This window comes from Morone saxatilis, unplaced genomic scaffold, assembly GCF_004916995.1.
Source record: "Morone saxatilis isolate NCDOM2014 unplaced genomic scaffold, NCSU_SB_2.0 Contig18, whole genome shotgun sequence".
Taxonomy (NCBI): domain Eukaryota; kingdom Metazoa; phylum Chordata; class Actinopteri; family Moronidae; genus Morone; species Morone saxatilis.
The window spans coordinates 1,504,437-1,521,409 of record NW_023339740.1 but is presented as its reverse complement, the minus strand read 5'-3'; the positions used below and the strand labels follow the sequence as shown (position 1 = coordinate 1,521,409).

At 39.3% G+C, this 16,973-nt stretch overlaps 2 protein-coding genes across 2 annotated transcripts; both read left to right on the top strand.

The window, feature by feature from the left end:
* Positions 1-2,531: 2,531 nt before the first annotated feature.
* On the top strand, positions 2,532-5,933 carry LOC118328386 (acidic mammalian chitinase-like). Its single transcript, XM_035662098.1, has 11 exons — positions 2,532-2,556; positions 2,647-2,673; positions 2,768-2,972; positions 3,232-3,288; positions 3,716-3,881; positions 3,994-4,118; positions 4,203-4,326; positions 4,416-4,598; positions 4,746-4,862; positions 4,951-5,083; positions 5,683-5,933. The coding sequence occupies exons 1-11, from the start codon at positions 2,532-2,534 to the stop codon at positions 5,931-5,933; spliced, it is 1,413 nt and encodes a 470-aa protein (XP_035517991.1).
* A 5,664-nt stretch (positions 5,934-11,597) lies between these two features.
* On the top strand, positions 11,598-15,932 carry LOC118328060 (acidic mammalian chitinase-like). Its single transcript, XM_035661664.1, has 7 exons — positions 11,598-11,625; positions 11,827-12,031; positions 12,114-12,167; positions 13,959-14,124; positions 15,078-15,202; positions 15,301-15,403; positions 15,561-15,932. Exons 1-7 carry the CDS (start codon positions 11,598-11,600, stop codon positions 15,774-15,776), a joined length of 897 nt encoding a protein of 298 aa, XP_035517557.1. The 3' UTR covers positions 15,777-15,932.
* The last annotated feature ends 1,041 nt before the right edge of the window (positions 15,933-16,973 follow it).

The following is a 16,973-nucleotide window of genomic DNA, read 5'->3' as shown; positions in this document are numbered from 1 at the left end:
AAAAATGTAACAGTGATACAATTTAAGAGCCATTATTGTAACCCATCTACGTTTTTGCACTTTGGACCAACGTAGCCAGGGTACGTTTTTATATGAGACTGGCTTGGTTGAAGATATAATCTGTAAATTTACCAAATTAAAAGGCTTAAAACGCTAGAACTATATTATATTAATATTATATAATATTATATATTTTGTTGAGTTGTGTACTTACATTATCCTAAACGTTTCTAACAATGTTCAAACTCAGAGAAATCAATTTGTTTAGGACAGGAGGAGACCTCTGTGGATAACTGGGCTCATGGTAGAAACCTCCTGAATGATGAACACTGAAGGAATCCTTACTGGGAGAAGCTGACTGCAATGACGGTAATCACAATATCTCAAAGTGAGGATTAGTTTGCTTTTATATTTTTAGTATTTCCTATTGTAATGAATCTCCCATTTTCACATGTGCAGGTTAATCCGAAAAGTAGCCACTTCATTAGCTGTTGGTTTTACCCATTTCATACCTGAAAAAGTGTTCCTGTACACATACAAAAGTTATGTATACATTCACTGTTCCTCACTAAAAATGCAGTGTGTATGTATTCTTCTTATCTTCTTTGCTGTTTCTGTTGGCACATGCAGCACAGTATATCTTGGCATGTTACCACCACCTGTTTATTAGTGGACTAGTGTGACACCAGTGGGGAAACTGTCACGTCATGGATGTAATATACAATATGGGATTCGTCTCACAGAAAACAAGGTCCTGGACTTTGAGTGCTAGGTTTAACTCAAGGTCAGACAAAGCGGGGTCAGGTGTAGTGCACTATTGGCTCTTGTAACTTTATTTTGCAGGTTGTCATAACCTTATAATAACAATTTAATTTCATAACCTCGTAGACTAGGGTCATTTGTGACTAAATCAAACCACCCTGTGTTGTCCCAGAAATCCCCAGCCCACTCCACTCATATCTCCCAAGTTAGTTAAGGATTATTGTGGAGCAGAAAAACAGGCTGGAACATCTTGATGGTCAATGGTCACAGGCGGCGTGTTCACACAGGAGAGAGATAAAGTAATCAAGGCTGTTAATCCAGGAACCAGAACAGGAGTACAGTATCGATTTATTTACCTATTTTATTTATTTATTTACCTATAATGCATCTCAGTTTATGTACATCTGTTTGGATTATTATGCAGTCAGTCAAAACATATTAGGTGTCATATGGTGAATATTTTCTTCTGTTCTACTTCATCTCTCTTGTGTGTTTATCACTACTTCCTGCTATAAGACTATAAATACGTGAACTTTACACTGGCTGTACATTTTTTTATTTTTTAGTGAAATAAAACTTTGAAATAACATTATTAAATATAATAATAAAAAAAATGTACATTATACAAAGTTCTTATTTTGTTATTGATTAATTTAGGTGACAATCTCTTAACATATTCTTTTATTTGCACAGCCTTTGTTCAATAAAATTAACATTCCTGGTGACTTAGAGGTCTAAAATGCCTTTTCTCTCTCTCTTACAATGTTTCCTGAGTGCATCACTATCAATGACGGCAAAATAGCAAAAATATTCTTTAAAAAATTTTTACACATTTGTTTTTCATTTAAAATTGATAAAACAAAACAAACGGACGTTTGAATAACCCTCACCTTCCAAGCGTGTAGGAGAAGCACGTAGGAAATGACTGCAAAACTCACAAAAAATGCTAAAGGTCCTATCTAGTGTTTGGTTTGTCTGTTCTGGGCTACTCTAGGAACATGGCGGTCCAATGTGGTGGACTGGACTATAGAAGAAGACCCGCTCCCTCTAAACATAAAACCAGCTCATTCTAAGGTAACAAAAACACAACTATTATACACTAATTAAAATATATCTATGAATATTTTATTTTATTTCTGCCAATAGAGCCTCCTAAATGTTACATACTGGACCTTTAAATCAGTTTCATGTTTAATTGTATGATTAATTAGTGGTTTTATTAGCTAAATAAACTTTTACTTGTTTTTTCAAATGATCAAGTATTGAGTTCAGTAAAAAGTGACCATGACAACAATAACAATGAGATGCGTATCCAAACAAAAAAAAAAAAGGCAAAATATCAGGACTATGATCCACTGTACTCTATGGTCATTTGGCTGATTAATGATATGATAATGTGTGATATGTCCACTGACCTAAATTACAACTGATACATGTGCTGTGTGAATGCTGTGAACAGAATACTGCACCGACTATATAATTGTCTACATGTAGGGCTTTGCAGGGTCTTATCGAAACATGTTCTAATAATCATTACATTTATTGCCCCAGTTTATCAAAGACTGCTACCCCTCCTATTTTTTCTGTGCACAGTAAACTGTATAAAAGGCCAAGATGCTGTTGTTTATGGCTTACATTTAGTCCCAAGGTGAGTTTACACAGGATAACAACTCTTCTAAGTAATCTTGAGAATGGTAGTTCTGTGTTTTTGTTTCATTCATGAACCCCTTTTCACTTTTTGTCTTATAGTTGTGAGAAGTGGATTTAAGATGACCAGGCTCACAATTCTAGCAGGTATTTATCTTTTATTACTCTCTTATATTTTTTTATATTTTAGAATGTGTGTTTTTATTTCTCTAAACCTTTTCTTTCTATATTCCTTAGGCTTATGTCTGGTGATATGCCAGCTGGGTAAGTCATAGTGCTTTCTGATGTACTAGCATTTGAAAAATTTGGAAAATTACAGGAACCAACAATTCTTTAATGTTTTTTTACTCCAACACAGGATCTGCCACCCAGATGGCGTGTTACTTCACTAACTGGTCCCAGTACAGACCTGGTGAGGGGAAGTACCTGCCACAAGATGTGGACCCCTTCCTGTGCACCACCCTGATCTATGCCTTCTCCATCCTCAACAGTAACAATGAGCTGGTGACCTACGAGTGGAATGATGACGTCCTCTACAAGTCTTTCAATGCCCTGAAGACCAAGTAAGTGGCCAGAGTTGAGATACCCTTATAACAGTAGAGGTCAAAGGTCAGGCTAAGCTCCTGAAGCTCTGGAGCCAGTAGAAGTTGAGTGCCTTGCATAAGGATCCTTCCGCTGGGTAATGCTTTATGAAATAGAGATCTTGCTAAAATAAGTTGTTGTCTTCTGTGGAATTTGACTTGAGCTAACCCATACATTGTTCTAGTAACCTGCTACAATGTATGTAGCAAGCAATTACAACGCTTACAATGCTTTTTCCAGAAATCCCCATCTGAAGACTCTGCTTGCTGTTGGTGGATGGAACTTTGGCTCAAGACAGTGAGTAACATTTACACAGAAATACGGAGGGCTTGTAGATATGTTTTCAAAGTTGTATTCACTACATTCTTGAGACATCCTAAAAGTCCAATGAAGTCCTAACTGTGACAAAATGCAGGCTAAATATGGTAGTTTTTGTTTTTTGGTAGCTAGCCAACTGGCCAGCAGGCAGATTTAACTGATGTTATCTTTACAGCACTTCCACTTTCTTTGCTGTTTAGAACAAATCAACAACACATAGCCAAAGCAAAGATGTCATGAATAAATGACAAAATATCCAATAAAAACCACTTCAAATATTAATCGTGAATTACTTTAAAACTATAGTCAGTGGTTTCCCCAAATCTAAGGGTGGATAAAAGCCTACTTTAGTAAGAGGTTTTTTTTGGATTGTAACGTTGATAACAGAGCTCAATTTTCCCTGCAGGTTCTCCATCATGGTGTCCACTCCAGCCAACCGTCAGACATTCATCCAGTCTTCTATCAAATTCCTGAGAACTCATGGATTTGATGGTCTGGATCTGGACTGGGAGTACCCTGGTTCTCGTGGAAGCCCTCCAGAGGACAAACAGAGATTCACTCTGCTCTGCAGGGTGGGTACAGATGTCTCTACTCTCTAGTTTCTAGCTGCAATTCACAGCTAATGTTCTCTGATTTACACATTGTTGATTTCATTCTTACTTGCTCTTTGGTGTGTATTTGCAGGAACTTGTTGCTGCCTATGCAGCTGAGGCCAAGTCCACTGGCAATAATCAACTCATGCTGACTGCTGCAGTGTCTGCTGGAAAGGGAACCATCGATAGTGGATATGAGATTGCTGAGATTGCCAAGTGAGTGGCCACCACTGTCTACCCCTTAAAAGGGGGAAAACTGGGAGTTCTGCAGAGGTATTTTAACTGTTTGTGTTTCTCCAGGGAACTGGACTTCATCAATGTGATGACCTATGACTTTCATGGAACTTGGGAGCAGTTCACTGGACACAACAGCCCACTGTTCCGTGGATCTGAGGACTTTGGTGACCTCATCTACTTTAACACTGTGAGTAGACATTGGGGACTGAAGGAAACTGAACTTGAGGGGTACCTTTTTAAAAGGTTTTGATTCAAGTCTTCCATCAACTTTGGTAGGACTATGCCATGAAGTACTGGAGAGACAACGGCACCCCAGTGGAGAAGCTGCACATGGGATTCGCTTCTTATGGTCGTACCTTCCGTTTGACATCATCAAACACTGGCGTTGGAGCCCCGGCTAGCGGTCCTGCATCAGCCGGACCATACACACGTGAAGCTGGCTTCTGGTCCTACTATGAGGTGCAGTTTAAATAAGGGTGATGTAAACCCATTATTATATGATGTACAGATGTATATATGAATTTTATTGGCATTTAAAGGCATGTGTGAAAAAAATTTGAAATAGTAAAGCTATGTACAAACCTTATGATATTGTCTATGGTCTAGATCTGTGGCTTTTTGAAAGGCACCACCATTCATTGGATTGAGGACCAGAAAGTTCCATATGCCTTCAAGAACAATGAGTGGGTGGGATTCGACAACCGGGAGAGCTATGAGATCAAGGTAGGTGGCACATCTGCTCTGTATTTGATCACAGTCACAGCATGTCCAAAGTATTTACAACCATTTCTATCTATTTTTGCCCCAATAGGTGCGCTACATGCAGGAGCAAAAGTTCGGTGGTGCCTTTGTGTGGGCCCTTGATTTGGATGACTTTGCTGGACGATTCTGTGGAGAGGGCAGTCACCCTTTGCTGGCTCATCTCCGCAAACTGCTTAATATTGGTAAGTCCATGGCATTTATATGCAGATGTTTTCCTTTAAAGTTAGTGGGCTATGGTGAAGATAGATAGTAATGCTGGTGGTCTGGTGAGTGATTAATTATTACCCTAAGTTCTCTTTTACTCCGTCAGTGCTAACTGGCTATCATATAAAACATTTCTGTGAGTTTAATTTTATATTCTTATCATTTAAATGTACTACAAGGAGTTTTCAACCATCAATGCCAGCAGTAAGAAGACTCACCTTTTCTATTATTCCTAATGCCTGCCACTGGTTCAGATTGTGTTGGATTCCCATGAACCAGCTGAAAACAGGGGTGACAAAATGAAAGTTTCTTTTAGGTCTTATTAAAATCTGCATCAGGTATATTTCTTCATACTACGACCTAGTACAGCCATTTACCCTATAAAAAATGACCAAATGCATGTTCAAAATGGTATTTTGCTCGTAATGTGTTGAGAATGTTATAATCAGCCTCACCCTCTTGGAGTAATAAAGTGATGTACAGTGTTTTCTGGATAAATCATAGTCAAGTTATAGACAAGCATTAATAGACATTTATTTATCTGCTTCACACCCCTCCTTCTCTTTCTACCATTCAGAGCTCCCTCCACTGCCCCCTACCACCACACCCAAACCTGGCGCTAGCACCACCTCCCCTCCGACCACCACCACTACCGCCACCACCCACGCCCCAGGATCTGGCTTCTGCAATGGAAAACCTGACGGCCTGTACCCCCACCCAGATGACAAGGCCAGCTTCTACATGTGCGCTGGCGGCATCACCCACGTGAGGCAATGCGGTAGTGGATCTGTCTTTGATGACAGCTGCAAGTGCTGCGTTTGGCCCTAGAGCCATGAGTGGAGACAATGTGTGTTACGATGCAAATGTCACCTATTAAACAGACTGTTAAAGTTCTCTTGTATCCACTGTGTATACAATCATTTATCTAAATGAATCTATCATTACTGTTGTATAGATACAATGTATTTTCATGTTTAAAATGTAAAATAGATTGTAGATTACAAAATTGAAGTACTTTGGTAGAAATTGTTGAGTACTGGCTCTACTACTACTACTACTTCTTTTTCCATACTTTGTTCCACAAACCTATACACTACTACACACTTTAAGTGTAGAGCTGGGCATTATTTTTTCAGCACTGGTGTCAGTATGAGTTTTTGTACCAAAACAAAAACAATACTTTTAAAATACCTTACTTTGCTGAGTTTAATCTCATATTTTCAAATATTTAACAATCAAAATAAGCTTCGAAAATGCAGTGTTTATTATAAGACAAATAGTTGTGCAGGAACCTCATACAGATAAAATTAACCCAGAATAAGTAAATACGCTTAACAATGTGACATAATTTAGTCCCAGCTTTAAAAACCTACCGTACAGAGGTTCAAGAAAACAATGTCAAGAAACAATGAATACACAGTGTGCATATCATGACATCACTGAGAAATATTTTTTGGAATGAATCCATGCTCTTATATAAAATGCTCATTAGTCACCTGTTGTCACTGAATGATTGTTTTGTTATTAGGAGATCAGACTCAGACCACTAGTGAAAAATCACTGCATCATTGATGCAGTTAAGACTCAAGACTCCAGGGGTTCCGATGCTTTTTCATGTCAAGGACCCCCAGTTTGAGAGAATTTTGTCATAAGGAATCCCCTCTGAGTAGTGTTTTAATTCTAGGTTTGAAGATAATAAGTCAAAGTCTTCACAGTCAATCAATAATCAAACTGGGATCACTAAATTACAATCAATCAAAACAACCAACCCTATTTCTTCCCTTGTTGTCCCAAATTCCATTTTTTTTTAATAAAAGTTAAAACATTATATTTCTCCTTTTCCTGGGGACCCCTTACAGCCCACTATTGTCTGTAATACTATTATGGTCACTATTATCCCGATACTGATTCTGCACTCCAAAGAAAAACTGTTTTTATGGATCATCTCAACTCTGAAAACATGTGTATGTCTGCTTCCCCCTGTAATTCATTCCTTCATCACACTGGTGACATCAACAAACGCTGCCAACAAAGACTCTCTGCCATCCGCAAACTAAATGCACTTTCTGTTGCCCCCCAACTTCTGTTATCAAGCTTCTGTTATTACTCTATAAAAGCAATAGTCCAACCCTTCATCCTCTACTGTTCAACATGCTTCTACAAACATGTTAACTGCCTCAATAGGAACATACTGACACGCTCTACACCACCAAACACTCCAAAACATTGGTCTCCCCAAAACTCCCCAACCTTCGGACCTTCAAACAATACAGCCCATTACAGCGCAGAGCACACGTATAAGCACACGACCCAGCACACCCTCAACTCATTATGTCGTACTGCTGCCATCCCGGACCGCAGATACCAGGAAAGTGGCCTGTAACGTGCTGCTAATGGCAGGAAGGTTTTGTACCTTTTGCATAGCGTCTTTAAACAAGGGCATCCGGTAACAGCCGTGAGTGAGTGCCTCGCACAGGACGGAGGGGTAGAATAATTGCTAAATGTGCTGTATTAAAGTGTTTATTCTTGTTGTTAATGATGTCGTTGTATCTATGTAATGTATGTACAGCTGGCGGTAAACTGTGAAGGACAATAAAGTATATTATTATTATTAATGCTAGCCTCCAAAACATAATGATACAAACTGCCAAAAGGATGCATCACTATACTCAACCCTGTGTGGAAGAAATCACTTGATATATAACATAACAAATAGAGCATTATACTGTCATCAGAAAACTGCAGATAAGAAAGGTGAGAGGAGGCAGGGCTCATGTATTAACTTTCTTTCACTTCTTTTGAGTTGAGTCTGGAATACAGAGAATTTGGTAAGGAGAGTCGTGCACAGAGGGAACATTGCATGCTCATTAACAGTATGAGCGTGATTCTGCAGACTTTGGCCAGTGAAATTTCCAGAGCCCATAGATAATAAAGATATCAGTGTTATTGATAAGTGTTACATTTTATTGTCTAAATTAGTTACTAGTGTACCAAGGGTCACTACATTACTGACCACATAACCCTACAAGCTATTTTGTCAGAGTGGAAGTTATTTTTCTGCATCACATTGATCTGTAAAGGACTTCAACTGCAACCTTGTAGAGAGAGAGGACATTTAAAGTAATATTTGGCTACCAAAATTGTTTTTAGTATCAAACTCAGAATGAGGCTTATCTTGCTCCTTCACAGAAGAACAGCTGTAGTCAACTTGACCTCACAGCAGTTGGAGTTCAATATCTATCTGGACTCTAAATAAAGATCAAAATGTTCATTTAAACTTCTCTGCCACTGATCCGTATGTTTGAAATGTTCCAGACACTTCTTTTGTGTGTTTGGTGAATTGAGGACTATTTAGAAAATAGTGAACATATAGAGCAACCGGGAGAAATGGATTACACTGCAGAACTACCGTAAAAGTTAAACTAAAAGCAGGGTCCCTAAAAGAGGCAGGTCTCCTTTTCCCATGGTCCCAGGCCTGTTCTAAATAAAGGCAGGTTGCGTTCAACGATTTGAGCAAATAAAATCCTGGTCTATTAATGGCAGTTTTACAGCAGTCTGAGATGTTTCTATGGATGTTTTGATTTTTGCGGTTTCTGCCCTGGAGTCTATGTCCATGGAATCTGAACTTTGTAGAGCCACCATTCAAGCCTACAGGTGGTCAGTATTTGATACTCAAAAGATAGCTCTTCTGGAGAATATTCTGATAGGTTTGCCTTGAGATTCAGAAAGAAACATGTAAGACCATTGATGTCCAGACCAATTTGTGAAGGCAGTGAGAGATCCTTGGCCCCATGGGTTTATACTTGATGCAAGGGCTTGTAGAGTATAGGTTTTGATCGGATTTCCCCCTTTGATATCACCGGAAACACTATATAGATCCATTGGCAGGGATGGAAAGACTCCTGAAATATTTTACTCAACTAAAAGTATCCTCACTTTAAAGGAATTTTACTCAGTATTTCTGTAAAAATGCAGGACCAGTGTGTAGGATTTAGTGGCATCTGGCGGTGAGGTAGATTGCAGATTGCAATCTACTGAATACCGCTCCCCTTAGGAGAAACTCTAGTAGTCACAAAAAACATGAAGGGCCCTCTCTAGAGCCAGCCTTTTGTTTATCCATTTTAGGCTACCATAGAAACATAACGGTTCAACATGGCGGACTCCGTGGAATCTAGCTTATCTTAAAGTAAAGTAATTGAGTATAATCCTAAACACTAATTCACAGGTGAAAAATGAACATGCTTTTACTCTTGTGTGTTTCCTTTCAGTTCTGTCATGCTCTTAGTGTTTTCTCTCTTTGTTCCTCAGAGGGATCCCAGGGAACAAATGTGGCACTATCAAGCAGCTGCTGAGTGAGAAAGGCATAATAATCTTCCCTGCCAAATACACATTAGCAGGCAAGCATATGTCAGCAAAGCCCGGGTTAAACAGACTCACAAAAAGTGGATTGAGCTGGAAATTGGGAGAAACTTTGGAGAAACTACAGTGGACGCACAAAAAACTCAAAAACCCCTACCTACAGTCAGTGTTTGTTTGGCCATTCTGGGCTACTGTAGAAACGCCTAACTTTACATTACTACATTACTGCTGTGGAAGCACTTTTCTGATTAATCAATGTGACAAAGGTCACATTGATTAACACATCTGAGGTTATCTTTCTCGGAACATACTGTAAATAGTGGTTGCAAACATTAGTAAAATATAAACAGAACTGATAAAAGGTACAATAAATTAACAGTGAATGAACTGAAACCCAGCCCTCTGATACAACACACTGAAAGAGCTTATAGCCATAAATTAACACATGCTTTAAACATTTGACTTTCACAGATTATAATGACCTTGTAATATTTATCTGCTTGACAATAAACTGACAGAAGACCCAATGAGCAGTGGAGAGGGGTGTCTCACTGCTCATTGGGTCTTCTGTCAGTTCTTTTGAATCTGGTGAAGGTCGAAATGTACTGGAGACTTATATGTGGATTCAGGTTTCATAATTTTCTGGTTTCTTATAAATCAAAACATCCACATCCAGGTTTTGTTAGTCTTTCCACAGTCTATCCAACAATCACCAACTCTGGTTTGGTCTTAATTCATTGAGTTAGAGGTGAAAATATTTATGAAAAGGGCTGCAATGGCTGCAGCGTAAGCTCCACTAACAGTTCTCGTTTTTGACACTGACAGGCTCATTCAAAGTGGACAGAAACAAAACGAGTAGGGGTCTTTCAAGTTTTTGTCACAGACTGTAAAAAATATGGAGGTAGTCTATGAGACTATGTCCCCCATAGGTTTCTGAAGAGCCATTGTGAAGCTCAGTGTAGTCGGCTCTGGCCGTTGCCATCTTGGCAGTCCTGACTCCACTGGCTCCTGGATAATGGGGAAACATGCAGAGCGTGGGTGGAGCTGAGGCGGGCTAAATGAAGCCTGGTTACTGAAAACAGCCACCTGTGACTGCATTCACCTGTCACTTAAAGAAGCCATCCCCTTAATTATGCATAACTTTAAGCCTTACTATAATTCCATTCATGGAAACCAATGAATGCAGTTTATTTTCACATGATAAACTTGTATAATATAAACTGAAAAATTAAAATTGACTTGATAATGCTTTTCAAGTCAGTTTGCACTTAAACTCCATTGACTCACAATGATAATGATGCATTTTGACAAATATCATTGTGGACCTCATTGATTGAGATGAGTGACATAAGTCAAGAAAGTTTCAACAACAACAATTTCGTATTTGGAAACTGAAATCGACAAAGTATCTGATCAGAACAACAACTCCACAGTCTTTATGTGCCTTGAGGTAAAATCATAACACAGAATGACATGTCCTTTGTCCCCCCAGCCTGTGCATGTCAAGCACTGTCAGCAACAACATATCATAGTTACACTGATATTAAAAGATGCAGGGACGGTTTGGAGTTGAGTTTCAAATATGGGTCTCATGTTAAACATGCTTGAGGTGAAAGTCTGAAAATGGGTCACTCTAAACTGTACAATGAATATATAGGCGTCCTGATCTATTAAATGTGAACTAATCACAAAAAGTTTCAGTGACTGGATCATTTGTTAGAGGTGAGCAACAGGAATTAATTATACATTCTGCATTAATTCATACATTAAATCACCATGAGTTAAGCATTAATTAAGAATCGCCTAAGTATATGATTAGTACCTTTATTGTAAAGTGTTCCAAAACACAAAACTTTGCATTTTAATTAAAACAGAAAAGAGCACTTTCACACCATACACAGTGGCCACTGACTCGTAAAATAGTACTTTTAGTTTCTAATACCACTGTATTAAAGGATACTTAGGATAAGCAAACTGAATACTTCCACCACTGCATGCGACTCATAGTAATATGATCTGTAAGACTGGAGTGATGTTACACTGTTTATATATTTTCTACTTTTCTCTCTGCCCCACAGTGTGATGTTCCACACAACGGGAGATCCCACTGGGAAGAGAGCACAAACAGCTAAGATGAATGTAGCAATAGCAAGTTTAATTGGTAAGAAATTGCATGTGGTATTCCTATATTTCTCTCATTTTGCTGTCAGTTGATTCAACTGTAATAACATGTGAATGGTGTCTCTTGCAGTGGCTCTGCAGTTCCTTTCAGACTGGTAAGCAGTACATTTTAATAACAGGAATAACAGATCATGTTTTAATTCAACTACATGCAAAGCTAATGTTTTTTTCCTTGAGCCAGCAACCACAGCCAAACTGGTATGTTATTTTAGCAACTGGTCGCGGTACAGAACTGGTGTGGGGAAATTCCTGCCAGAGAACATGGACCCCTTCCTTTGCACCCACCTGGTTTATGCCTTCGCTGTCATCAACCATGCCAATGAGATTGATGAGTATGAGTGGAATGAGAAAATCCTGTACAAAAACTTCACTGAGCTCAAGAACAGGTAATGATTGATCAGTTGAAATGATGTATACTGGAGTGTACACTGGGATTTTCATGTTCTTTTTGTGTCTGTTCACACACAGAAACACCAGGCTGAAGACTTTACTGTCGGTCCTAGAGGACAGCAATGGACCTCAGTGAGTGGATTAGCTATTGTTAACTCCTTATGAAACTCCTCCATCTGCTGACAGAAAGCAAGAATGGCATGGAAGAATTTTATTTGACTGTTTTGTCAAGTTGGTTGTTTGGCTGTTAAGAATGAGTACTAACTGAGTATTGCCTTGTTAAGTCAGTGTAGGTACCTTTTGAAATGTAAATTGAATCTAATAAGGCATTTCATTCCATGGAGTATTTTGCAAACACACATTACTAGCATGAAGGAGAAGTAGAGGTGGAATACCAGTAGTAGTAGTAGCAGTAGTAGTAACAGTTGAGTTTTTCAATTCAATCCAATTCAATTCAATTCATTTTTATTGTATAGCACCAATTCATGACGAAGTTATCTCAGGACACTTTTTAAAATAGAGCAGGTCTAGACAACTCCTCATAGCATTATTTACAGAGACCCAACAGTCACCATGAGCAATCCGTGGGGGCAAGGAAAAAACTGCCTTTTAAAGGCAGATACCTAAGAGAAGAACCCTTCGGCTTAGGTGGGGGTGAGTCCCATGTGGGTGGAGAGAGAGAGAGAGAGAGAGAGGAGAAGAGAAGAGAGAGATAGAGAGGAGGAGAGAGAGAGAGGAGAGAGAGAGAGAAGACAGACAGCAGACAGACCAGACAGACAGACACACAGCCAACAACAGTTACAACACTACACTAATAGTAGTGACTGATGAATGATGAACATAAGAAGATGATGATGACGACAACTTAATCCCTTTTTGGCAAAGTGCCAATACAATGTTAAACCAGATAAGTTTATAAGTTTAATTTAACATTTAAATCAACATTTGAAACTGATTACATAGACATTTTTAAGTAAAACTAACAAGACAAATATTGAAAACAAAATGCCTAGTAAAAAGTTATTAAAAAGGAATGTTGCAACTTACAAAACTATGTTTGTGCCACTTGAAATTACTAGTAAAAGTGTCTTAATCAAGAATCTTTTTTAACCTAAAAAATGGGTTTATGTTGAAATAAACTTAACTTAAAAAATGATTAGTTTCAACTTTTTTTTGAGTTAAATTAACTTAACTGGTTTTACAGTGTAATCAATATTTTTAAAATATCAATTTATCAAATCACAATGTGACAATGTGAAAGGGGTCACATAGTGATGAGCTTACAGAGAATTATCAGCTCTTTCCAGACCTTTATAGAGTTTCAGCTCATTGTTTAGCTATCTAGGCCACAACTGTACTGTTCTGCTTCCCTCTCACTGCTCTCTTACTGTAGTTTTCAGCTGCAGCAGGTTTCAGTGAAATTGCTCTAAAATCAGCAGACGCAGTTAGAGACTAGCTGGTGAACATAGTTGAACATTTCGCAGCTAAAGAAACAGATATTTAGTTTGTTTTATCCAAAAAGATCTACTTGCATTCATCAGGTGGACACCAACCCAACTACAAATGAAGGCTAATGTTGCTCTGTTGAAACTGCTGAAAAAAAAGTTTGCCATATCAAGGCTTCAAGGTTATTTTATTGTAATTTAGTGTAGTAATTTGTGTGTGTGTGTTTCGTGGTCACCATAGATTCTCCTTTGCACTTGGAAAGAGAGAGTGAAGCGAGTTGCAACTACGGTATTTGCTTTTGGCATTTTTTTTTATTTTGATACTGTGGAGACAAAAATGTCAATCAATTATTTGAAAAAATAGTATAGAAAAAAAGTTGTTTGTTCCAAATGGTTCAGTCGGCTTTCAGAAGTCTGTTCTTTATGGAGTCAAACTGCAATTTTAGAGAACCAGCAACTTTCTCATCATCTACTGCAGGTTCTCCCTTATGGTGTCCACTCCAGCCAACCGTCAGACATTCATCCAGTCTTCTATCAAAATTCTGAGGTCCCATGGATTTGATGGTCTGGATCTAGACTGGGAGCAACCTGGAGCTGGTGGAAGGCCTGCAGAGGACAAGCAGAGGTTCACTCTGCTGTGCAAGGTACACTGACTGGAGACCAGGGGTAAAAAACATTTAAAAAAGGGACTGTTCAGTGTTTGCAGCCTGTTTACATCCAACACAATGCACTGTAACTGTGGGACACTGTAACCAAATCTAAAGTGGAACACTTGAAATAGTTCCCCTAATCTTAAGTATCGTTTGACACTTGCAGACCCTCCCTCCTTTGTATCACTTTAAAAGTTTTAAAAGTTAGACTGTTAGAGCAGTGCCTTATCAGGTTACTACCATCACTCATAACAAAACATTGCACTTGGCACCCTCCTTTCATTCTTTTGTTCTGTCATTGAGTTTCATAATAACTAAAATGAGTGCACTGCAGATTTCTGCATTAAAATGTCTATAAACACTGGACCTATGTTCTTGTAGAACATGAAATCTGTCATTTCAGTAAATTACGAAAATCATCTAGTAGGAAGTTAAAACTTGTTACATAATTCATCAGTGAGCATTGTTTTTGTACACATCATTGTGTTACCATATTTGTTGGGACCTGTTATTGACATAATGCATTCCCTAGCCCCTTACTCTAACCTTAACCATCACAACTAAGTGCCTAACCCTAACTTAATTTTAACCTTAATGCTAAGTCTTAAACGTCAACCAACCCCTTAAACTTGTGGGGTCCAGCATTTTGGCCCCCACGAAGCTGTTGACCCCACAAGTATAGTGGGCTCCTGGTTTTTGGACCCCACAAATATAGTACTACAAGCCTACACATCACACACACATTTAACAGTTACGGTACATTAGATATGATGTCCAGTGTGATGCGTTATCATTTTCATGTCAAGTCCTGCAAGACTGCAGCTGCCTGGAAGGAGGGAGAAAATCAAAAGTGGTTTGCAGTAATATAAAATATAGTATGATTTGTTGTTCTGAGGCACATTTCAGATTACTGACTAAAGTGTAAATGGTTTTCTATTGATCTCTAGGAGCTTTCAGAGGCCTATAGAGCTGAGAGTAAAGGACGAAGTAACACACGACTGATGCTGTCTGCAGCCGTGGCAGCACAGGCAGATGTGATTGATGCAGGATATGAACTCTCTGAGACGTCAAAGTAAGACTTCTGCTTGTATCAGCTCCAGTTTGTGTACTTTTGACCGCATCTTTCTGTGGTCTATGGGTGTGATTTTGTGTGATTCTGTGTGTGTTTAGGTACCTGGACTTCATCAGTGTTAAGACGTTTGACCTTCATGTTGAACAAGATCGAGTGACCGCCCACCACAGTCCAATCTACAGCAAAAACAATGCTAACATAGTAATTCCCCATTTTTAATGTACAGTACCAGTCAAATATTTGAAGGTCCAGTGGGTATTTTTGTAATGTTTGGATCAAATAGTCTAAACATAATCAGTGATTGTGTGCTGCAAATTGGTTTGATAGAAATTCTTCTCTTCCCTTTTTTTCCTGTCAGGACTATGTTATGCAGCACTTGATGGAGCGAGGAGCCCCAGCAGGGAAGTTGTTGCTAGGTTGTCCTACTCATGCCCGTTCCTTTACACTCTCCACCACAGCAACAGGCCTGGGAGCTCCAGTCAGTAGGCCTGCCAGTCCTGGGCCCTACACACAGCAGATTGGTGTCTGGTCTTACTATGAGGTAACAAGAACATATTTACGTAGCTACATTTAGCAGAAGTCTACTGCCACTAAGCATTTTCATTATAGAATGCCTGATAGTCACTGGTATATCCAGTAAACAGGTTTGCCATAGTACTGAATATTCTCAGCTAATGTTCTGCTTATGGATTTGTCTGAGTCATACAAACTAGTCTGTAGGAGTTAGTGGAATCTAGTGGTATTTATGCTGACTCCAATGCCGTCACCCACCCCCTACATTTGAAGTGTGTAGGAGTAACTATGATTGCCACCAGTAGTATGTACAGGGAGATGGAACCACCTGCTAGGCATTGCTGCCGGTCGCACCTCCTCCGGTGCCCACGGGTCAGCTGCAGGGTCATCAGCCAGGAACCACCGATCACCAACGTTTCGCTCCTTTAATCCTGGAACGTTTCCTGGTGGCGGAGCAGTGACAGGGACGTCTCCCTGTCACCCCCTGCAGCTGATAGGTGGTTCCCCTGCGGCTGTTGTTGGGGTTAGTTTTTCTTTCCCCCGTACTTGTCCCTCCTCCTCAGCCAGAGCCAAAAGCTCCCCTCAGCCTCCTCTGCCAGCTCTTTGGTTGCCTTCTTTAGGTTCCTTCCGGTCACTCCCCTCAGTAGGCGTGTTGTTGACAGCCCCACGTAGCCTCGGCATCCGACTTCCACTGGATAGATTGTAGTCTTCCAGCCAGCCGTCCGGCACTCAGCCGCCAGCTCTGAGTACTTGGCCTTTTTTTAAAAATACTGTATGCTTATTTGATGTATGGCTAACCTCAACACTCAGTATAATGAGCCTAAGTAAAGTAGGTAATTCCACCTTGTGATGTAGATTGAAGCTTTAAAAGTGGGATGACGATTGGTTTTTGTCCAAAATTATATTTACCCGGTGTAAAGCCTGACACTGAAGAGTGGTTTTTACCTATTCTGTTTTCGGTGTATGGAATTAGGTCTCTTTACTGATGCATGCGATTCTTACCCTGTTGTCATAGAACTCAAAGAACAACAATCTGGTAAACTAAAGCGCAGGGCTCTAGTTCTACAAATCACACGTAGTTTTAAAATATATCTGCCAGAATTCATACCTGAATGGAAAATGAAATAGTAAAAAGGATCACTGTGTTAGTCTATTAGTCTAAAACAGTGTGTTTTCAGTTAACACAGAATATTTATGTTTTTATGTACCACCTTAAGTGGCCTAAAATGGACGGTTGTCTTTCTAACTCGCATTCACT